The following is a 23,913-nucleotide window of genomic DNA, read 5'->3' on the forward strand; positions in this document are numbered from 1 at the left end:
TGTTGCACAAGAATGATACATTTATGGATTTTTTTAATGTATTTTCTCTTTATTCAACCCGCCCGCCTCCCACCCTTCATCCACATAATATTTCATGACCCTATACCCGCCTATACCCGCAGGGACTGCGGATTATGAGTCAACCCACACATTACTAGTGCGTGTGTGTGTCTAGAGTCTCTAGGGTTGGGTCAACCACAGATCCATACTGAGTCCAACTCCAGTCCTGGTCCTGCATCAGAGATAGATAGGCAAGGGGTAAGTCAGGATACACACATATAGCGCCCCCCCCACACACACACACACACCCAAGTCTCGTGGACGCACCATGATATTGCATGTTTTGTCCTGTGAGGTCTCCTGCAGTAGAGAGGTCAGCTGACTCAGGTAACGCTGGTTCTCATCCAGTAGGTGGCATACTGACTCACTGAGAACATGAATGGTGCCAATGTGTTATTTAGTCATTTCTTACTCTTTGGTAGAACTGTAGAGGGTGGTTTTAGAGATCATATTACATTACTACGTTAGTTACTTAGTATGGTCTTACCTGTGTGTGTGTCTTAGTGGGTTCATGGTGAGAGGAGGGGGACTAGAGGCGTCTGAGCTGGGGGTTAGAGAGTTGTGACTGCCATTCTGGGCCTACACACAAAATAAAATGTAAAATATAGTAAAGACCCGGGTTGTAGTCGGATTACAAAAAAACAAACTAATCAGTTACATTATCAGCAAAAAACGTGTAAATAGATTCCAGTTACCTTTGAAAATCTATTTGATTACTTCACCGATTACTTATAAAAAGTTTGAAAAAAAAAACCATACATTATGACACTTTTGGTTCTCAATTACATTAAAAAAAAAAGGTGCTATTAAGTTTGTTCCATTGAGCGAGTCTGACCACATGTCAGAGACCACTATGATGACACACCAAATGTGTTTGATGGATCCTTTTTTTGTCTTCTTATGTCTCGAGGGGAAAGTAATCCAAAAGTAACTGAAAGTAATCAGATTATGTTACAAAATTTTGATAATCCTAAAGATTACGATTTGGACAGGTAACTAGTTACTAATGGATTACATTTAGAAAGTAACCTTCCCAACCATGTAATAACACTGTACTGCTGGTGTTTGTTGGGCTGTTTTCTTCTAAACAGGAGTTGTGTGTTTGTGCACGTGTTTACTTACACAGGCAATCTTGAGCAGGTGCCAGAACTCTCTCTGTCTCTTCATCTGCATAGTCATGACTGCAGCCTCTGCTGCCTTGATGCTTTCCACTGCCCCCTCTAGCTTAGGAAACAATGCTACAATACGACACTTACACTCCAAGATCTTACTAGAAGGAACCAGACGGAGGGAGAGAAAGAGAAAAGGGCTTACTAGAGGGAGGGAGAAAGAGAGAAGGGTGTAGGTGTACAGGTGTGTGCATGTGTACTTGAGGCATGTGTACCTGAGGTGTGTGTACAGGTCTCTGAGGATTCGGTCCTGGTTCTGGACTGTCTGGACAATGGTCTTCACCATTTCTGAACTGTCACTGTAGCCATGAGGGGGGTCTGGACCTGCGCACACACACACGCGCACCCACACAAAACCAGTATAGCCAATGAGAATCCACATTCTCACAGACACACCTCTACCAGCCTATAATAGATCAGTATTGTGCTGAAGTGGTTCTACTCACTCTTGCATTTGGCCTTCAGCTGCTTGTAAAGTTCAATGGCCTTCTCCTCCCTGAAACCACACACACATATTTATTTACAAAACGATACTTTGTCCATTTCATGGAAATACTTTAAAAAGCTGTAGAATTATGTGAGACACCTACAGTTGTTCCATGATGTCAGCTTGTCTCCTGGCAAACGGACTCCTTTGCAGCTCCACGATCTCAGAGTGGAGACACACTATCTCCTCATCCAGATAGCCCACCTCTGATACCTAACACACACATACAGGTGCATGCACACAGACACCGAAGCTATGCCATCAAATGCTTCTCTCACAGTCCAATACATGCTAGCAGAAGCTGTTGGTAGAGTAGACAGCCGTCATACAAAACTATATAGTATAGTACCTGTGTAAAGGCATCAGCTTTCTGTTCATTGTCCTGCCAGGCTTTCAGCATCTTTTCAGAGGCTACAGGTTTGGTCAGAGTTCAGAAAACAGTCAGTAACACACACACACACACACACACACACACGCACACGCACACACACACGCACACACACAGCTTACAGATGCCAGTGTCTCTCTGCTGGTCGTAGTGCTGTAGGTCTTGTTGTATGCTGGTGGTGAAGAAGGCCAGTTTGGCTCTGAGCTGCTGAGACTGGCTAAACAACACGTTCTTATACCGCGTCAGGTTGGTGTTGTAGCGTAGCAGACTCAACCTACATGTGCACAAACACACAAGGTTGAGAGTGAGGGCAGAAAGGCAAGCATCAAATCAAATCAAATTTATTTATATAGCCCTTCGTACATCAGCTGATATCTCAAAGTGCTGTACAGAAACCCAGCCTAAAACCCCAAACAGCAAGCAATGCAGGTGTAGAAGCATGTGTGTGTTTGTGCCATGCCTATGTGTGAGTGTGTACAAGTGTGTCTGTGCCACGTGTGTGTGTGTGTGTGTGTGTGTACCTACATGGCAGCTCTCTGTCCCTGGTACAGTCTGCTGTAGTCCCCTCTCAGACCACAGACATAGCTAACAGCCTCTCCCCACACCTTCCTTAGAGCAGCAAGAGGCAGCTGGGTCTTCGTCTCCCTCACTAACACACACATACAGCGAGGAAGAGTTCACATTTGGACACAGAAGCAATATGACATCATACATAGCAGGGCGACTTCCTGCTTACAGACATCAACTTCAATATAATTGTAATATTGTTCCCAGACATTTACTGTATCTGCACTTTGTTAATAGCCTGGGGATGAGGTTAACATAATTGAATTTTGTCCAGACTTGCTATTAGCTTTTCCCAATGTTTACCCTGCATCAAGGAATACTCACATTGGGAAGAGCATATAGTGATAGTCTTGGCAGATTTTTAAGCCTACAGTACCTATGGAGTTGTTAAATTGTGAAGCCTACCTATGGGGTTGTGTAGTTGTGAAGCCTACCTAGGAGGTGGGGCTGGGTGGTATACCGTATTTTACAATATACAGTTATTGATGCAATGACTGGTTTGGGTTTCTACTTTATCTTCCATAGTGGTATTTAATGTTAGGTTTGTTAAATGTAATACGCCGTGTGTAACGTACATTTTTATAATATACGCTTTCTACATAGATCAAGCCCCGCCCCTGTTACTCAAGGAACGCATGTTGTTGTTACTCGACCAGGACACACTTGCGTTCAGTCTGCATGGTCAATGCAGAACATGCAACAATGTTGATGACAACCATGCTGTTTCCACTTTGCGTCTTACTATAAATCCACTAGACCTCTATAATTACAATATCTGCAAACTGCTAGTTTGTCTTTTCTAAGCATGTTGTGCATAAATCACGTTAGCCGCTAATGCTAATAGGTAGCTAGCTAATAAATGTACTAAGTCGGAGCAAACATAGCTAGCTAATACAGCCTGATACCAATTATGGTGTAGGCCAAAATCAGCATGTTGTTTGTGTAACAGTATCTTCTAAACCAAAGAGGATTAGGCGAAGCAGGAATAAGTTACCTACATGAAGTAGCTAAGAGAAAACATTAAATGTAGCCAAAGACTATAGGGTCCCGTAGGAAACATTGACTAACACTTTGGTTCCTACCGTGTCACAATAACTCCTCCCTGGCACTTTAATTCATTGTCATGTCAAACAGAGTATTTAAAGTGCCTACTATTATATTCGAACTACAGAATTAAAAATCATCATATTTCCATGACTTCAATAGCTCACCCAAGTGTTTTAATCTAAATCGAAAGTCAAATCTCAACTACAACATTTGGTAAAACCCTTTAAAAAAAAAAAAAAGTTTTATAAATCATGCTGAGATTTTTTGCCAATATCTTGTAGCCCTACGTGGCAGTGTGGAGATGATCTCAAGTGAGCAGGAAAACAAATACGAAAATGCAGAACATTTGTTTAATTGAACAATATAAAACAAATCAGAATGGAGGAAGACCCATTGAAATCACTTAGAATGTATGTGTTGCCACCCTAGGGTCAAAATTTAGAATTTGTATTATTCAAAAACATAAAATACCGCAAAAATGTGGAAAAATACAGTGAAATTATATTTTGGCCAAAATCGCCCAGCCCTACCTAGAGGGTTGTGTAGCTTTGATGCCTACCTATAGTGTAGTTGTGATGCCTACCTATGAAGTTGACGCTGTCAGGCAGGGGTCGGGCAGTGAAAGGTCCAGAGTATTTAGTCAGACTCTTATCAAACAGGTAGACTATGGCGTTGTCCCAGCCTCGCTAGAGAGAAATGAAAACATGTCAATGTGTGTGTGTGAGCGAGTGAGTGAGTGATTTGATGTGGGTGTGTACACTACCGGTCAAATGTTTAAGGGCTTCTACTCATTCAAGGGTTTTTCTTTATTTTTACTATTTTCTACATTGTAGAATAAGTGAAGACATCAGAACTATGAAATAACACATATGGAATCACGTAGTAACCAAAAAGGTGTTAAACAAAAATATATTTTATATTTGATATTCTTCAAAATAGCCACCCTTTGCCTTGACAGCTTTGCACACTCTTGGCATTATTTGAAGAATCTCAATTATAAAATATATTTATATTTTTGGGGTTACTACATGACTCCATATGTGCCATTTAATAGTTTTGATGTCTTTACTATTATTCTACAATGTATAAAATAGCACAAATAAAGAAAAACCTTTGAATGAGGTTTTTGAACGCCTGCCCTAGAAAGGTAAGTTACCCTCTTAAGTCTACCCCCTCCTTTTTCGAACATTCTGTTAAAAATCACGCAACATTTCAGCGTCCTGCTACTCATGCCAGGAATATAGTATATGCATATGATTAGTATGTGTGGATAGAAAACACTCTGAAGTTTCTAAAACTGGTTAAATCACGGCTGTGACTATAACAGAGCGTGTGTTTCATCGAAAAGCGCAAGAAAAACTGGTCACTGAAAGCTCAAAATAATATCCATGCGCCACTTGCATGTATTGTTTAAAGGACACCAAATTAAATAGGGCCTCAGAGGCAATTCCTACAGATTCCACACGATGTCGCCATTGTCGTCATTTTCCTGAGAGTTATTTCTTAGTCAAACAAAGGAAAGACATTCAATTTCTTCCGGTCTCCGACAGGATGTTTTGGAGGAGAGATTTGACCATGATTTGAAGACGTGGAGCTATTGAATACACATCGCCCCGTGATCATTTTGATAGATTATAAACGTTTACTAATACCTAAAGTTGGATTACAAAAGTATTTCTAAGTGTTTTGTGAAAGTTTATCGTCGACTTTTTTAATTTAAAAAAATGACGCAGCGTTTTGAAACAATGTTTTTTTCTGAATTACACAGTTTCCATAGATGGCTATTTTGGGTATATATGGACCGATTTAATCGAAAAAAATACCCAATAGTGATGTTTATGGGGCATATAGGAGTGCCAAGAAAGAAGCTCGTCAAAGGTAATGAATGTTTTATATTTTATTTCTGCTATTTGTGTAGCGCCGGTTACGCTAATTATTTTGTTTACGTCGCCTTCAGGCATTTTGGGGTGTTGCATGCTATCAGATAATAGCATCTCATGCTTTCGCCGAAAAGCATTTTAAAAATCTGACTTGTTGGCTAGATTCACAACGAGTGTAGCTTTAATACCCTGTATTTGTGTTTTAATGAACGTTTGAGTTTTAACGAGTACATTTAGCATTTAGCGTAGCGCATTTGCATTTCCAGGTGCCTACTTGAGACGTCTGCGTCTCAAGTAGGATCAACAGGTTAAGTTTGCTGACGACAACAGTGGTAGGCCTGATCACCGACAACAATGAGACAGCCTATAGGGAGGAGGTCAGAGACCTGGCAGTGTGGTGCCAGGACAACAACCGCCCCTCAATGTGAGCAAGACAATGGAGCTGATCCTGGACTACTGGAAAAGGAGGGCCAAACATGCCCCCATTCACATCAATGGGGATGTAGTGGAGCGAGTCGAGAGTTAAGTTCCTTGGTGTCCATATCACCAACAAACTATCATGGTCCAAACACACCAAGCCAGTCCTGAAGAGGGCATGACAACACCTAGTCCCCCCCCAGGAGACTGAAAAGATGTTGCATGGGTCCCCAGATCCTCAAAAAGTTCTCCAGCTGCACCATCGAGAGCATCCTGACCGGTTGCATCACTGCCTAGTATGGCAACTGCTCATCATCCGACCATAAGGCTCTACAGAGGGTCCAGTACATTACTGGGTCTAAGCTTCCGGCCATCCAGGACCTACAGTACCAGTCAACAGTTGGTTACTACATGATACCATATTTCATAGTTTTGATGTCTTTACTATTATTCTACAATGTAGAAAATAAAAAAAATAAAGAAAAACGCTTTAATGAGTAGGTGTCTAAACATTTTACTGGTCCTGTATATACACTAGGCGGTGTCAGAGGAAGACTCCAGTCACCCAAGTCATAGACTGTTCTCTCTGCTACCGCACGGCAAGCGGTACCGGAGTGCTAAGTCTAGGTCCAAAAGGTTCCTTAAAACCTCTTGATACTAGCCATCCCGGATCCGGGATCGTGAATACAGCCTCAAGCTCATTACCATAACGCAACGTTAACTATTCATGAAAATCGCAAATGAAATGAAATAAATATGCTAGCTCTCAAGCTTAGCCTTTTTTTAACAACACTGTCATCTCAGATTTTCAAAATATGCTTTTCAACCATAGCAAAACAAGCATTTGTGTAACTACATTGATAGCTAGAGTAGCATTTAGCGTAGCATTCAGCGGGCAACATTTTCACAAAAACAAGAGAAGCATTCAAATAAAATAATTTACCTTTGAAGAACTTCGGATGTTTTCAATGAGGAGACTCTCAGTTAGATAGCAAATGTTCAGTTTTTCCAAAAATATTCTTTGTGTAGGAGAAATCGCTCCGTTTTGTTCATCACATTTGGCTTCCAAAAAAACCCGAATTTTCATCCAAAAATGAAATACTGCCCCCAGAGGTTCAAGAGGTTAAAACCTCTTAAGTCTACCCCCTCCTTTTTCGAACATTCTGTTAAAAATCGCGCAACTTTTCAGCGTCCTGCTACTCATGCCAGGAATATAGTATATGCATATGATTAGTATGTGTAGATAGAAAACAGTTTCTAAAACTGGTTAAATCACGGCTGTGACTATAACAGATCGTGTGTTTCATTGAAAAGCGCAAGAAAAACTGCTCTCTGAAAGCTAAAAATTATTTCCATGCGTCACTTTCATGGGTTGTTATAAGGGCACAAAATTAATTATCGACCTGCATGCAATTCCTACAGATTCCACACGATGTCGTCATTTTCAAAGGAGTTTTTTCTTGGTAAATCCAACTAACTGGATTCCGTTTCTTCCGGTCTCCACCAGGATGTTTTGAATGTGCACATTGGCAGCCATTGATTTGAAAACGAGGAGCTATTGAATATACATCGCCCTGTAATCATTTTGATAGATTATAAACGTTTACTAATACCTAAAGTTGGATTACAAAAGTATTTCGAAGTGTTTTGTGAAAGTTTATCGTCGACTTTTTTAATTTAAAAAAATGACGCAGCGTTTAAAAACAATGTTTTTTTCTGAATGACACAGCTTCCATAGAAAGCTATTTTGGGTATATATGGACCGATTTAAACGAAAAATAGACCCAATAGTGATGTTTATGGGGCATATAGGAGTGCCAAGAAAGAAGCTCGTCAAAGGTAATGAATGTTTTATATTTTATTTCTGCGTTTTGTGTAGCGCCGACTAAGCTATATCTTTGTTTACATCGCATTCAGGCATTTTGGGGTGTTGCAGCTTCTACCCCTAAGCTATAAGACTGCAGAACAATTAATCAAATAGCTCCTCGGACTGTTTACATTGACACCCCCCTTGTTTTTACACTGCTGATACTCGCTGTTTATTCTATGCATAGTCACTTTACCGCTACTTTCATGCATGTACCTGTACCGCCACATATTGACTCAGTACCGGTACCCACTGTATATAGCCTCGTTATTGTTATTTTATTATGTTACTTTTTATAAACATTTTTACTTTATTTACAACATTTTATCTTAACTCTTTCTTGAGTAAGCATTTCATGCTAAGGTCTGTTGTATTCGGCACATGTGACAAATACAATTTGATAACATATATATTGAAATAGGCTATAGCAAATAGGAATAGGCAAATTACTCAGAATGCCACTTGTGTGCTGCCCTACAAGAGTCTGTTTTTTACTGAGCTGCGCCAGTCAAGTTTAAATAGGCTAAACCATTGTCTGTCACATCCCAATGTAGTCACCATGATGACTGTCAGTCATAGATGATGCTATTGTCATATTTTCCAACCCTTGTGTGTGTGTGTCAGACCTGGGTTCAAATACGTGCATTTGATTATTTGTTATTAGGAGCCTGTCAACTTGAAAAGTTTTAGGGTCATTAACAATGTTCCCTCTTAGCTGCGGGCTAAGAGCTCCCCTGCCGGCAGAAGAAATATCAGCTCCCGCAGAGAAACATGAGATTGAACTTCAGTTTTCCTCTTTAGTTAACACTATCAACGTTTCACTCTACTATGGGAATTGTGCTCAAATAAACTCAATATTAGCCACTGTCAATGTAATGAACTATGGAAGACTTATACAAAACTGTGCAAGAAATGTACTTGTACGCAGAGCGAATTGGACTATGATTGTATTGTATTGACATGCCTGTACTCTACACAGACCGGTGGGTCATAACCAATCAGAGCTGCAGTAGGCCTATATGCAAATAGACCATTGTCATATATGGATCTGTGCCATTCACTTTGAACTGGACTGTGTTTAAAGCATGAGCGGTCACAAGTAGATGCTCTTGTTTTGAGATCAAAGCAAGAGCTGCATGTAGCCACCTGTGCACATTTGTTCATATTCTTTGCTAGTTAGTGAGTTGTAGTTATTTCTAGCCATTTTGAATTTCAAGTCAGGTAAAGAGATTTTTTTTAAAGTGGCAGTGTTGTATTTTGAGACAGTCTTGAATAAGCTAAATAGCCAATAGGCAGAGCATGCTGCTTCTGATTCTCTGTAATAATGGTATGGGAATAATACTACTTTATTTTGTAGTGGTTTCTTGCATCAAACATTCACCTCCTTATCTAAAGGACAAGTGGATAAACAGGTTAATGTCAAGCCCTACATATATTTTTCAAAAGTCTCATGGAATGTAGGTCTCCATTGAACACCACACATTTGCTGCTACCGTGGGTTGAACGATAGAGCAGCTATTTCCATGTTAAAATTTAATGGATGCCTTTTTCTCCATTGTTTTTAATGGTAGGCCACTCTAGTAGGCCTACCTTATGATCAAGTAGCCGCAGTACATTTCTTGGCCACTGTTAAAACTAACTTAAACCAGGTACAGCCTCAATGCTAAAATTAAACACGTGCCGGAAGTTGCACAGAATTTTCACAACATTCAAGTTTGAGCTCACATACCTGAAATTTGCTGGGTGTTGATTTTTGTTTTTAGAGGAACAATCTTCTCATGGACAAATTTGTTCTTATCACAATAGTCCCTAAAGTGTTTGAGAAATATATCCAAAATGTCAATATATTTGGCGCGTTTGATCCAGAAAAACACCGGTTCCAACTTGAGCAACGTGACTACAAAATATCTCAAAAGTTACCTGTAAACTTCGCCAAAACATTTCAAACTACTTTTGTAATACAACTTTAGGTATTTTTTAAATGTAAATAATCCATTAAAATTGAAGACGGGATGATCTGTGTTCAATACAGGAGGAAAACAAACTGTAGCATGCTTTCTGGTCACGCGCCTCTATCTAACAGTACACTTCAAGTGACCCTCGTTCAAGATGGCCGTAATTCTTCATTACACAAAGGAAAAACCTCAACCAATTTCTAAAGACTGACATCCAGTGGAAGCGGGAACTGCATGAAGGTCCCTTAGAAATCTGGATTCCCAATGAAAACCCATTGAAAAGAGAGTGACCATGCTGAATGGTTTGTCCTCAGGGTTTCAAACAGTACCAGTGAGAAACTTCAGAGTGTTTTCTTTCCAAATCTAATAATATGCATATCTTATCTTCTGGGGATGAGTAGCAGGCAGTTGAATTTGGGCATGCATTTCATCCGGACGTGAAAATACTGCCCCCTGTCACCAAAAAGTTAAAATTAAGATATGTGTAGTTATTTGGATTTTTACTAATTCTCTTTGAAAGACAGGGTCCTGAAAAAGGGCCGTTTCTTTTTTTGCTGAGTTTAGTTTGCATTGCAGTACATAAAATGTGGTGAGTAGTTGACTGAGAAAGAGAAAGTTGAACAGTTTTGAACAAATTCATTCCTTTAATAATGAAGCGAGAGCTAGCTATATTTCATTTTTTTTTTCACTTAACTATCAAATGCAGCTAGCTAGTTTAGCCAACTCAAACAGAGAGGGATGTGTTAGCTAGCTGGCTATCCAGCAATGACACACATCCAAGTCAAGATAAGCTGCTTAACTACTTGCTGACTGTGCACTGTACTTAATGATTGTAGCAAGTTTACTAACGCCTTAGTTCTAGTAGCTATTTTGACTATGACGTTAGCTAATATTGTGACAACGACGTAGGCTGTGTGTAGCAGTTAGCAGTTACGATATGAAGGTTTGGCTTGGAAAGTTGCCTGATCACAGATAGCTGATGTGTTGTGCACTGAAGTATACACGCAAAGGGAAAAGGTGAGCGAGCGGAAGAAATTGTGTAGATGCGAGAAATAATTATTCAACGAGCAAAATGAACATGCTGTTTGTATGTGGCTGCTATGAAAGTGAACAGTGTTTGTGTATGATCAGGGGTCTAATCATTCCACCAATTCTGTTGAAAAAAAAATCTTAAAACGGAAGCAACTGGAACGAAACAGGGATTTTGTCCAATAGAAAGTCTTGTTTGTAACTGTTGGACTAATGATTACACCCTAGATCAGCTAGATGCAGGCGAGAGGATGCAAGGCGGTATTGAATGTGTCACTGTCACCTTGATTACTCAAATTTCTCTTGACCTGTGCACCTGCGTTGTAACCTTTCATTCATAGGCTTAGTTGTAGAAACATCATGACGGGTATAGGGACAATTGAAATATCATGTTGTGGCCTAAACCTATCGATGTTACATTGAAATGGGTGAATAGAATAAAAATGACAGTCATCCAGTAATATAAATAATGCCATGCTCATTAAAAAAAGCAATTGTCTTCCATCATCTTAAACGTCACTGACGGCCACTGCAATACACTAACGCAAAAATAATATCATAACAAAAACCATGAGTCAAATTGACCCCTGAATTGATATATAAACTCAATACATGAAGTCATGACTAAGAATGATTACCTGCTGCATTGAAAGATTACTTGCTGCAGCCAAACTACAGCACTAGACTAAACTTCACTTCTGTCATCCTTCTGTTATTGAGAGATAAACATGGTAAAGATTTCACTGATTATCAAGCTATCTTAAGATGAATGCACTAATTGTAAATCGCTGTAAATATGAGTCTGGTAAATTACAAAAATGTTAATGTAAAATGTAATCGAAATACCCTAAATAGTATTTGAACCCGTCTGGTGTGTGGACGCACGAGCTTGTACCGGTCCATCAGGGAGGCAATGCGCTGGTGGTCTGCGAGGGTCCAGGGAGACTCCAGTCTCCAACAGCAGCTCCTGGCTGAGCGGAGGGATGTGTGTGTGGGTGTGTGTCTCCACACGCTGCTGCAGGGAGTGTAACCCCTCCTCACTGCCAAGGACGAAGGAGTGGAGCTGGGCCGACGTCATGTCCAACACATGCATCACCTAGAATGCACACATATGCATAATTGTATGGATTTGTTTGACAAGACCATTAGTCACATCAATTTACAAGAGGCTCATGTTACTATCCAATTAATAAGATTGAACTGTCCCTTGCATTCAGGCTGAATTTGCTAGTGACGAAACCACTTGCTAAGTTGTTTTCAAGCATTGCAGTGTGTACCTTCATGTTGAGTATGTTCTGTAGGGTAGTGTAGCAACAGGGTGTGTGTGTGTCACGGTCTGTCACTCCTCCTCTTGTCGCAGGGTCCCACAGCAACAGCATCTGTAGCAGAGATTCCACTGGCTCTAACAGGGACCTACACACAGACACACGAAAAAGTACAATTTTCCTCACATAGAAAAAGGTAACACATTGAGCAAAAACAAAACAACATTTTAAATAGACGGGATCACAAGTTCCGAAAACTGCTGCTAATATAATGCAATAATATACTGTACATTCCATTTAGCAGATGCTTTTATAGTCATGCGCATACAGTAACAGTCAAAGGTTGACACACCTACTCATTCAAGGGTTTTTCTTCATTTTGACTATTTTCGACATTGTAGAATAAAAGTGAAGACATCAAAACTATGAAATAACACAAAGGGAATCATGTAGTAACCAAAAATACATTTGAGATTATTAAAAGTAGCCACCCTTTGCCTTGACAGCTTTGCACACTCTCGTCATTGTCATGACAGTCCCGTGAGGATCCAAATAGGTCAGATCAGGGGACTTGTGGGGATTAACAACTCATGTCCTGTTGTAAATCAAGTTGAGAAGATTCAGGTCTCCCTCTCCAAATTCACCAACGGAAAGTTACTTTGTTTCAAGAGACTTTTCCTGCCGAAACTCTAACATGTTCAAAAGCTAATACTGCTCTGTCATAATCCACTCACAGATACACACACCTCTCCATCAGGCTTGGGGCTTGCTATCAACATGAGATGCAACCCTCCCCAACAAAAAAATAGATGTTTTCTGAAAGGGTCGTAGGGGAGATAAAGAACCCCCCCAAAAAAATAGAGTTGTGGTTGATATGTACTATTCCATTTCTAAAATATTCAGAAAGATTGTGCTTTCGTGATCTGTAATAAGTTTTACAGAGAGTTTAAAACGGCAAAGCTGACAAATTGCTTTGAGCAGCGCTCTCCCTAGACAGACTGGGGAGAGCAGAGTGGCGACCACCCTACTAAAGCCAAGGTTAGCGGAGTAAATGTTTGAGTAAAACGCCATTCTCCTTGAGTCTTTCGATGCTTGCCACAGTCTTCCCTGTTACCAATTCAGTCATGGTGATCTGCTGCTGCAACTGTTCTGACATTCTCATATGCTTTACTGATTCGAAGTGATTGTCGAATTTCTCTAGTTTCCAAAAACATTTGGAAATTGTTTTGCATGGTCGTTAGCTGTTATTTTTGTTGGCAAATGAGATTTCTGTTCATTGTACTGCCTGTCAGTCATCAACAAATCACCCATCATCTTAGCAAGTGAATACGCTGACAGGCCAGGGAGAAAACTTTGTTGACGAGTTTTTGGATTGGGCCACTTTCCACGGTAACAGTGCAGTAATTGGTCAAAATTACAAACTTGCTTTGATTGGACCCATTTATGTGCTAAAAGGGGATTGGTCAAAATTGCAAGCTCTCGCATAATATGTGCAGATGTGTTGATTTTGCATTGAATTATGCGAGCGCAGAATACTGGAGGGACTGAGAAGAGAATTGTTTTACATAAACTTTGCAGTGACAAGTCACGCCCGAGTGAGGTCAGAGAGCGTGTCAGCCTGACGAAAACGCAATTTCGAACAAAATGATGGGGTTAAGAATTAACATTCCAGAACACAAAAGTGTGAAGCTGCAGCTACACGTTTAAAGTTGTTTGAACTTTGAATCTCAACACGAGGTAGAGACTATAAACTCACCTCCTGGACAATCACTGGTACGGCTGATTACTTAATGCAGCTAAAGTATATTCGAAAGCGAATTCAAGTAGGACCATCCTACTATTCTGCTCAAACCATCGTATTACACTACTCTCATCACCCCACTGGGAACCATCGACCTGTCTGGCTAGCCTATCTTCAAAGAAGCATCTTCAGGAGCAAATGGAAGGAAAATAAACTAAGTAGTTCTGTTCAGGACTACGAGACAAGTCACCAGATACCGGACAACTACAAAGAAGGACAACAGTATTAGACTTTGTTGGAACCATTTTGGACAATCAGAGCCTTACATGCGTACCGCAAAAATGCCCAACTCCCTTCACAAGGCGGCTCTGTCCACCGAGAGAGATCCAAAACATTTCACATACAGTGAGGCAAAAAAGTATTTAGTCAGCCACCAATTGTGCAAGTTCTCCCACTTAAAAAGATGAGAGGCCTGTCATTTTCATCATAGGTACACTTCAACTATGACAGACAAAATGAGAGAAAAAAATCTAGAAAATCACATTGTAGGATTTTTAATGAATTTATTTGCAAATTATGTTGGAAAATAAGTATTTGGTCACCTACAAACAAGCAAGATATCTGGCTCTCACAGACCTGTAACTTCTTCTTTAAGAGGCTCCTCTGTCCTCCACTCGTATTAATGGCACCTGTTTGAACTTGTTATCAGTATAAAAGACACCTGTCCACAACCTCAAACAGTCACACTCCAAACTCCACTATGGCCAAGACCAAAGAGCTGTCAAAGGACACCAGAAACAAAATCGTTTCAATAAGCGCTAAGATGAAACGACCGCCACAGGAAAGGAAGACCCAAGAGTTACCTCTACTGCAGAGGATAAGTTAATAAGAGATAACAGCACCTCTGATTGCAGCCCAAATACATGCTTCAGAGTTCAAGTAACAGACATCAACATTAACTGTTCAGAGACTGCATGAATCAGGCCTTCATGGTCGAATTGCTGCTTATGAAACCAATACTAAATGACACCAATAAGAATAAGAGACTAGCTTGAGCCAAGAAACACGAGCAATGGACATTAAACCAGTAGAAATCTGTCCTTTGGTCTGATGAGTCCAAATTTGAGATTTTTGGTTCCAACCGCTGTGTCTTTGTGAGACGTAGGTGAACGGATGATGTCCCATGTGTGGTTTCCACCGTGAAGCATGGAGAAGGTGGTGAAATGGTGCTTTGCTGGTGACACTGTCAGTGATTTATTTAGAATTCAAGGCACACTTAATCAGCATGTCTACCACAGCATTCTGCAGCGATACGCCATCCAATCTAGTGGGACTATAATTTGTTTTTCAACAGGACAACGACCCAAAACACACCGCCACACTATGTAAGGGCTATTTGAGCAAGGAGGAGAGTGATGGAGTGCTGGATCAGATGACCTGGCCTCCACAATCACCTGACCTCAACCCAATTGAGATGGTTTGGGATGAGTTGGACTGCAGAGTGAAGGAAAAGCAGCCAACAAGTGCTCAGCATACGTGGGAACTCCAAGACTGTTGGAAAACTATTCCAGGTGAAGCTGATTGAGAATCCCAAGAGTGTGCAAAGCTGTCATCAAGGCAAAGGGTGGCTACTTTGAAGAATCTCAAATATAAAATATATTTTGATTTGTTTAACCCTTTTTTGGGTTACTATATGATTTCATGTGTTATTTCAGTTTTGATGTCTTATTATTCTACAATGTAGAAAATACTACAAATAAAGAAAAACCCTGGAATGAGTAGGTGTGTCCACACTTTTGACTGGTACTGTACATCTTATGCATGGTGGCCCAAAGAATCAAACCCGCAATCCTGGCGTTGCAAGCACCATGCTTTACCAACTGAGCCATACAGGACCACTATGAGTGATGTGTGTGTGCATGTGTACCTGCTCAGATTGTTGGGGTAGGGTAGGTGTGTAGAGAATCTCACTTCTCCATTCATATCCTCTACAGCCATGATGTCCTTGGGACCTTTGTTGCGCACTTTATTGGTCCTACACACACACACACACACTTTTACTGGTTCTACAAGAACATACCATTATTTGCCTTCTATTTTAGTGACAGACACACACTCACCACTGAACCGGCTGCATGTTGTGAAGGAACGGGCGGAAGCCACAGGTACACTCAAAGATCATGGTCCCAAAACTCCAGTAGTCCACTGACACAGTATAGGGTTTATTCTCAAACAGCTCTGGAGCCTAACATGCGCACACACGTAACACACAATTCCCATTGGAAATAGATTCAAAAGCATATATTGTCAGTGTATAAAAAACGTTTTGGTCTCACCAGGTACTGCAGAGTTCCGACGAAGGATGTACAGAGACTGCCCTGGTCCAAGTCTTTAGCGTAACCCAGATCTATGATCTTATGGACAAACTAGACGAGAGATAAATAGAAAGAGGGAAAGATAGGGAGGAGAGATGGACAGCACCAATACTTATTTGAGTTTCCAAATACCTGTTTGTGTGTGTGTGCACTCACCTTCCCACTGGTCTCCTGCAATACGATGTTCTCAGGCTTCAGGTCCCTGTGGATGATCTTATTCTCATGGAGGTACTGGATACCAGACCCTGTGTGTACAATAATGATACATTACCTAAAATGAAAAGAAACTCCCAAATGGTGCTTGCAAAGTATCAATGTACCAGCCTCAACTGGAACCAAACAGAAGTGAATGGGCCAAAACAGGGGGACCAATATCTAAATAAGCAACACTTGTTTGTTAAAAAATGTTTTGTTGCAAAGCATTTTGCTTTAGTGTACACTAATGAATACACCCCTGGAAAGCAACCTCTAGAATGAATGAGTGTATTTCACTATAAAGGGCTAGCTTACCAACATGGCTGAGTAGAGAAAGGACTTGACTCTCCTTCAGTCCACAGCAGTTCTCTGGCTTGTTCAGCAGCTACAGGGATCAGGAAAAACAGTCACATACAATTCATTGCCTTTAGAAAGTTTTCCCACTACTTGATTTTTTCCACATGCAACAAAATGGGATTCACGTGGATTTAAATGTAATTTTTTGTCAACGATCTACACAAAATACTCTGTCAAAGTGGAATAAAAATGTTAAAAATAAAAATTTAAATGGAAAAAAAAATAAGTATTAAACGCAGAGTCAATACATGCTAGAATCACGTTTAGCAGCTGTCTTTCTGGGTATCTCTCTAAGAGCTTTGCACACCTGGAATGTACAATATTGGTCAAGTTGGTTGCTGTTCATTGCTAGAAAGCTATTTTCAAGTCTTGCAATAGATTTTCAAGCCGATTTAAGTGAAAACTGTAACTAGGCCACTCAGGAGCATCGCAACTCCAGTGTATATTTGGCCTTGTGTTTTAGTTAATTGTCCTGATGAAATGTGAATGTGTCCCAGTGTCTGAACCAAGTTTTCCTCTAGGATGATGTCGGTGCTTAGCTCTATTCCATTTATTTTCATCCCCCCCAAAAACTCCTTAGTCATTGCCGATGACAAATCTACCCAACATGATACAGCCACCACCATGCTTGAAAATATGAAGAGTGGTACTCAGTGATGTGTTGGATTTGCCCCAAACATAAGGCTTTGTATTCAGGACAAAAATACAATTTCTTTGCCACATTCTTTTGCAGTATTACTTTAGAGCCTTACTTAAAACAGAATGCATGTTTTGGAATATTTTTATTCTGTATAGGCGTCCTTCTTTTCACTCTGTCATTTAGGAGAAAACTCTACAATACTAACCTATCACAGCCATTGAACTCTAACCGATTTAAAATCACTATTGACCTCATGGTGAAATCTCTAAGCAGTTTCCTTCCTCTCCGGCAACTGAGTTAGGAATGGCGCCTGTATCTTTGTAGTGACTGGGTGTAATGATACACCATCCTAAGTGTAATTAATAACTGCGTTATGCTCAAATGGATATTTCATGTCTGCTTTTAAATTTCTTTACACATCTACCAATAGGCGCCCTTCTTTGAGGAGGCATTGGAAAACCTCCCTCATCTTTGTAGTTGAATCTGTGCTTGGAATTCACTGCTCGACTGAGGGACACTAGAGTTTATTGTATGTGTGAGGTACAAAGATGGGGTAGTTGTTAAACATGTTTACTGCACACAGAGCGAGTCCACGCAATGTATTATCTGATTTGTTAAGCAGAATTTTACTCCTGAATTTATTTAGGCTTGGCATAACAAATAGTGAATACTTATTGACTCGAGACATTTCAGCTTTTCATTTTTTATTAATTTGTAAACATTTCTAAAAACATAAAATGTGGAAAAGGGGTACATTTTTTTTTAAAAACATTTAATAATTTGACCCCTTTTTCTCCCCAATTTTGTTTAGTAGCTACTATCTTGTCTCATCGCTACAACTCCCGTACGGCCTCCGATACACAACCCAACCAAGCCACACTGCTTCTTAACACAGCGCACATCCAACCCGGAAGCCAGCCGCACCAATGTGTCGGAGGAAACACTGTGCACCTGGCAACCTTGGTTAGCGTGCACTGCGCCCGGCCCGCAACACAGGAGTCGCTGGTGCGCGATGAGTCAAGGATATCCCTACCGGCCAAGCCCTCCCTAACCCGGACGACGCTGGTCCAATTGTGCGTCGCCCCACGGACCTCCCAGTCGCGGCCGGTTGCGACAGAGCCTGGGCGCGAACCCAGAGTCTCTGGTGGCACAGCTGGCGCTGCAGTTTTATAGCGCTCAATGACCCTTAACCAATGTGCCACCCGGGAGGCCGGGGTATGAATACATTCTGAAGGTACTGTACACATGGCATCACTGCAGTTGTGTGTATGTGTGCACGTGCGTGTACCTTGCGTAGGTCTCCTCTAGAGCAATACTCCATGGCCAGTAGTGGCAGGTCATTGAGCGCTATAAAACTCATCTCCACTGGAACCTCCCTGGCTCTCACCACATTATCATGGCTCAACCTGAAGAGGCAAGGAGACAAGATAGGAGTCAGGAGTCGAGGAGACAAGACAAGGAAGTAGGACACAGGAGAAAAGGACAGAGAAGGTGACAGTCAAGAGCAGCAAAAGATGATCTATAGTTACTGTACACTCTATCCATGGGATCCCTGTGTTTATGCTTCTATGGAGTAAATCTGTTTGAATTCAATCACCTTTTGACAGCATCCCTTTAGATTTAAACAAAACTTTCCATACATGTTTGCCAATGGAAGTTGTCAGAAAGTGACATATTGGACATAAATGACAAAACATTCAGGAGACAAAAGGTGCTCAAAGTTGACCCATTTTGCATATCCCACCATACCATGAGACATCTAATGGTCTTCATCACTGGAAAATATAAAGGGTTCAGTTTGATTTCATTTTAAAGCTTACCGAGTTGTCAAACTATGACAATTTCTTGGAAATAAAATGTATTCATAAAAAAAATGGATTGTTTTTTACTTTTAAGGTCAATTATACAGGGTGGGTGTTATTTCAATCAGAAATAGAATTCATAGAATGGATATTAGCCTTCAGACAAGGTCTGTTACAGTGACCAGCTGTCACGAGTCATGAAGGCAGTCAAATTCCAAATAAATAAATACAAAAATTGGCGGATTAATCGATACCGGCTTTTTTGGTCCTTCAATAATCAGTATCGGCGTTGAAAAATCATAATCGATCGACCTCTAAATTAGAATAATAGTGAAGACATCAAAAATATGAAATAACACATATGGAATCATGTAGTAACCAAAACAGTGTAAAACAAATCTAAATATATTTTATATTTGATATTCTTCAAATAGCCACACTTTGCCTTGATGACCGCTTTGCACACTCTTTTCTTTCATTTTGACTTTGGCACAAATGGAAATGTGGCACTGACTGACTCCCCCATGGCTTGACGTTTTTAAGCATAGTCTCAATGAAGAGTTCGGCATTCGACTAGCCATGTACTACATGCAGTTACAAACCTGCTAGAGTTAGCGGCAAGCGGATGAGCAATATCCACCGTCATACTACGGATGCAGCCTGAATGTCAAGCTGGTTAGATTTAGAAAACCCTGAGTAGATCTAGCTTTCTTTGTAGGATACCTCTCTGGAGCGCCAGGTAAGGTGGGTTTGCACTTTGAGGTTTTATTGGTCCCATTTTTTTCATATCACCTTTATTTAACCAGGTAGGCCAATTGAGAACAAGTTCTCATTTACAACTGCGACTTGGCCAAGATAAAGCAAAGCAGTGCGACAAAAACGAACCAGATTTACACATAGGATGAATGAACGTACAGTCAATAACAAAATAGAAAAATCTGTATACAGTGCGTGCAAATGACGTAAGGAGGTAAGGCAATAAATAGGCCAATAGCAGCGAAGTAATTACAATTCAGCAATTTACACTGGAGTGATATATGTGCAGCAGGCAAGTACAACTAAAGTATTTGAAATTATTTTAAATAGTATTTGAGCCCAGTTCTGACAGTGTTTGTGTGGTTATTACTAGATGTGTAGATGTGACACTCACTTCTTCATAATCTGTATCTCTCTACTCCAGCGTTCTCTGTTCTTTGAGTTCAGCTCCAGACGACACAATTTCACTGCTATCTTCTCTGATGTCTCCTTCACACACACACACACACACACTCCTGCTGAGCATCTCAGAAGATAATGTTGTTTGAGACTTTCATCTCCATATGGCTTTATGTGTATGTGTAGTCATATGATCCGGACTCACCAGGTGCTGGTACAAGTAAACGTGTCCAAACCCTCCGGTCCCCAACTGCTCCTTCAGCTCCCACAGCCCACACACTTGGCTCTGTTTGACCGGGACTTTCTCCATCCCTCTCAGCTGTGGAGGGCTCGAGAGTGTAATATGTCAGTTACCCTGGACAGAATGACTTTCACGTGACATTTGCTGTGAAGCCTCCGGAGTAGTCTCCAACTGGAGTGTGCAGGACTTTTTTTCAGCCCTGCACTAACACAACAGATTCAGCTATGACGCTTCCGACCATGTCTAGTTGATCAGTTCAATCAGAATGTTTTATCGGTTTTATCAGATGTGATAGTGTCAGGCTAGTAAAGGCCTTCTCTAGCGCTCCAACAACTCTGCAACTTTTTATTTACCAAGGCAGGAAGGCTGACAGAACAATACAATTGTTAGATATGCCTATATGCCCACAACCATGCCGTGTCCTAGTTCCACAGTGGACCGGAGTGGCTAGCTTGCCAGGTGAAGTTCGTAAAGCAAGACGTAAACAAAGTAGCTAGAGCTGTCCTGTCAAAACTCTTTCACTAACGCGTTAGCTAACGTTACTAGCTAGCCAAATGGCACTAGCGCTGAATACAACAATAAAACCATCTAGAACAAATAACGGAAAGATATAAAACACCGTTGATAGTAATTCATTTCTAGATTAATTAGCTACCGGTATATTTGTTCCACGCTAAAATGAAACAAAGTGGTAATATTAGCTATATCCTAAGAGTCAAAAGCGGCTGCTGTTGCTTCTTCTTCGATGAGTTTTAACGGCGGTTAGCATCCAATAAATGTTGCATTACCGCCACCTACTAGACTGGAGTATAACTCCCTTATACTTTGCTTGAAAAAATATAAATAAACAAATACCCTATCATCTACAGTGGTTCCCAAACGTTTTATAGTCCTGTACCCCTGCAAACATTCAACCCCCACCTGCAGGCACACTCTAGCACAAGGGTCAGACTCAGCGCATTCTCAAACACACACACACACACACACACACACACACACACACACAATACAATACATTTATTGAACATAAGAATGAGTGGGAGTTTGTCACAACCAGGCTGGAAGTGACAAAGAGCTCTTATAGGATCAGGGCACAAAAAATAATATAATAATCAACAATAAATGTTGCTCTTTATTTAGCCATCTTACATATAAAACTTGATTTGTTCATCAAAAATTGGGAATAACTCACCACAGGTTAATGAGAAGGGTGTGCATGAAAGGATGCACATAACTCTGGAATGTTGGGTAGTATTGGAGAGAATCTCAGTCTTAAATCATTTTCCACACAGTCTGTGCCTGTATTAAGTTTTCATGCTAGTGAGGGCTGAGAATCCTCTCACGTAGGTACGTGGTTGCAGAGGGCATCAGTGTCTTAACAGCGCGATTTGCCAAGGCAGGATACTCTGAGCACAGCCCAATCCAGAAATCTGGCAGTGGTTTCTGATTCAATTCCATTTTCACAGAACCGCTTGTTGCAATTTCGATGAGGCTCTCTTGTTGAGATATCAGTAAGTGGACTGGAGGCAGGGCATGAAAGGGATAATGAATCCAGTTGTTTGTGTCATCCATTTCAGGAAAGTACCTGCGTAATTGCACACCCAACTCACTCAGGTGCTTCACTATATCACATTTGACATTATCCGTAAGCTTGAGTTCATTTGCACACAAGAAAATCATACAGTGATGGAAATAAATGTCCTTGTTAATGCAGACAGACAAGAGCTCCAACTTCTTAATCATAGCCTAAATTCTGTGGAGAGTCCTTGTAATCCTAGATTCAGATCATTCAGGTGAGAAAGAACATCACCCAGATAGGCCAGTCGTGTGAGAAACTCATCATCATGCAAGCGGTCAGACAAGTAGCAGTACTACCACTAGAGCTGGTATGTGTCTCTATGGACACGGGCCTTACTTTTGTTAACCATAAATCAATTTTTGAGCAAACAGAATGAGCAGTAGCTATGTTTGGCTACATACGGACCGTTAGTGGAATTCCCACGAGAGAGTAACGATTAATGTGATTGGATGTTAATTATTTGACTAGGCTACCTGTATTTGATATCACATTGTTATTTCGCTGAACAATAGATGGTTTAATTGTATTTTTGGCAGTGAAACAAGGCTACTCAGGCGAGAAAAACCCTTACCCGAATGTATAGCACCGTTGGAAAATCTAAATGGATTGTTTGAAAATGTGAAGAAAAATAAAAAATTGTTTTAAAGCGTTTTAAATCAGGTTTTTATTTGGAGTACCCCTGAAGGCATTGCACATACCCCAGTTTGGGAATACCTGATCTAACACATAACTGACAAAAAAATAAATAATAATAAAATAATACGACCCTACTCCACTATTTAAATCTCTTTAGTCATACCTCATGCCAACAACCGGAAAGGATTGGACAACAACTTGTAACTCTTCTGATGTCAAGTCTAGCACAACCAAATACAGTGCCTTGCGAAAGTATTCGGCCCCTTTGAACTTTGCGACCTTTTGCCACATTTCAGGCTTCAAACATAAAGATATAAAACTGTATTTTTTTGTGAAGAATCAACAACAAGTGGGACACAATCATGAAGTGGAACAACATTTATTGGATATTTCAAACTTTTTTAACAAATCAAAAACTGAAAAATTGGGCGTGCAAAATTATTCAGCCCCTTCACTTTCAGTGTAGCAAACTCTCTCCAGAAGTTCAGTGAGGATCTCTGAATGATCCAATGTTGACCTAAATGACTAATGATGATAAATACAATCCACCTGTGTGTAATCAAGTCTCCGTATAAATGCACCTGCACTGTGATAGTCTCAGAGGTCCGTCAAAAGCGCAGAGAGCATCATGAAGAACAAGGAACACACCAGGCAGGTCCGAGATACTGTTGTGAAGAAGTTTAAAGCCGGATTTGGATACAAAAATATTTCCCAAGCTTTAAACATCCCAAGGAGCACTGTGCAAGCGATAATATTGAAATGGAAGGAGTATCAGACCACTGCAAATCTACCAAGACCTGGCCGTCCCTCTAAACTTTCAGCTCATACAAGGAGAAGACTGATCAGAGATGCAGCCAAGAGGCCCATGATCACTCTGGATGAACTACAGAGATCTACAGCTGAGGTGGGAGACTCTGTCCATAGGACAACAATCAGTCGTATATTGCACAAATCTGGCCTTTATGGAAGAGTGGCAAGAAGAAAGCCATTTCTTAAAGATATCCATAAAAAGTGTTGTTTAAAGTTTGCCACAAGCCACCTGGGAGACACACCAATTATGT

At 40.6% G+C, this 23,913-nt stretch overlaps 1 protein-coding gene across 2 annotated transcripts; it reads right to left on the reverse strand.

Annotated features, from left to right (window-relative positions):
* LOC139368307 (inhibitor of nuclear factor kappa-B kinase subunit alpha-like) lies at nucleotides 1-21,495 on the reverse strand. Of its 2 annotated transcripts, none has more exons than XM_071107055.1 (21): nucleotides 20,602-21,495; nucleotides 20,392-20,486; nucleotides 18,728-18,845; nucleotides 16,758-16,827; nucleotides 16,404-16,492; nucleotides 16,209-16,298; nucleotides 15,993-16,117; nucleotides 15,800-15,907; nucleotides 12,144-12,279; nucleotides 11,762-11,962; nucleotides 4,302-4,404; nucleotides 2,630-2,753; nucleotides 2,227-2,378; nucleotides 2,066-2,127; nucleotides 1,820-1,929; nucleotides 1,676-1,725; nucleotides 1,445-1,553; nucleotides 1,183-1,330; nucleotides 548-639; nucleotides 328-427; nucleotides 1-232 (listed from the first exon to the last, which is right to left on the reverse strand). In XM_071107055.1, exons 1-21 carry the CDS (start codon nucleotides 20,704-20,706, stop codon nucleotides 155-157), a joined length of 2,265 nt encoding a protein of 754 aa, XP_070963156.1. In that variant the 5' UTR covers nucleotides 20,707-21,495; the 3' UTR covers nucleotides 1-154. The 2 variants fall into 2 exon arrangements, 1 of the variants encoding a protein (XP_070963156.1); XR_011626945.1 differs by having other exon boundaries at nucleotides 29-232; nucleotides 1,183-1,326; nucleotides 20,602-21,403.
* Nucleotides 21,496-23,913: the final 2,418 nt, after the last annotated feature.

Source organism: Oncorhynchus clarkii, chromosome 16 (assembly GCF_045791955.1).
Source record: "Oncorhynchus clarkii lewisi isolate Uvic-CL-2024 chromosome 16, UVic_Ocla_1.0, whole genome shotgun sequence".
Lineage (NCBI taxonomy): Eukaryota > Metazoa > Chordata > Actinopteri > Salmoniformes > Salmonidae > Oncorhynchus > Oncorhynchus clarkii.